This window comes from Penaeus monodon, chromosome 31 (assembly GCF_015228065.2).
Source record: "Penaeus monodon isolate SGIC_2016 chromosome 31, NSTDA_Pmon_1, whole genome shotgun sequence".
Taxonomy (NCBI): domain Eukaryota; kingdom Metazoa; phylum Arthropoda; class Malacostraca; order Decapoda; family Penaeidae; genus Penaeus; species Penaeus monodon.
This window is the reverse complement of record NC_051416.1, coordinates 240392-241098: the sequence shown is the minus strand read 5'-3', so window position 1 is coordinate 241098 and position 707 is coordinate 240392. Positions and strand designations below refer to the sequence as shown.

The 707-nt window shown below is 34.2% G+C and overlaps 1 protein-coding gene across 1 annotated transcript in view; it reads left to right on the top strand.

Moving 5' to 3' along the window:
- LOC119592868 (sodium/hydrogen exchanger 9B2-like) overlaps positions 1-707 on the top strand; it is a gene marked incomplete in the record, with an annotated part of 77067 nt that overhangs the window by 29894 nt on the left and 46466 nt on the right. The window contains 1 exon segment of the mRNA XM_037941763.1: positions 507-599. Coding sequence (XP_037797691.1) covers positions 507-599 — 93 coding nt within the window.

Below are 707 nucleotides of genomic sequence, written 5' to 3'. Positions count from 1 at the left end.
AGCATGTGAATATGTAGATTGTGCTAAAACAATAGTTTTTATTTCAAGAAAAATGTAGTTGATTTTGTAAAGAATGCTTGAAGAGTAATTCCATTGGGATTAGATTAGATTTTGAAATTTTCTTCCTCACTTTTATTCTGTAAATGTAGGGCACCAGTGCAGCAAATTCTAACTTGATCATCATACAAAGGTCAGAAATACAAACAGAAAAAAAGAAAAAATGAAAAGAAAACTCTATAAATTAAAATTTATTCCATTTACTCTTTCTCTGACACTAACAGGCTACTTATATACTACTTGCATCAATGGTTCATTATATCATACATATACTAGGAGTCCTAAATATCAGAACATTTCGAATATGATAAATATATAGATTTTGCTGCACATTATTGGGGAAGTACTTTATATTATATTATATATTTTGTTACATAGGGTGTAAGCACGGCAGTGACGGGACTCCCCCCCATATTGATGAGTAAATGTAACATTTATAGTGTTTACAGGCGCAGTTTGGAGGAGCTGGAGCTCTTGGATGTCTAGTCATGGCCTTTGTGGCAGGTATTGGATGGAGGCGGCAGGGGATGTCAGAGGACAACGTAAGTGATGACTCTGGTTTCTCAATACTGGCATTTTCTTTGTTGCCTTTGTTGAAATGATGTTTTAATTGTGTTAATTTCACACAGCTTTGAGGTGTGGCTGAAAAA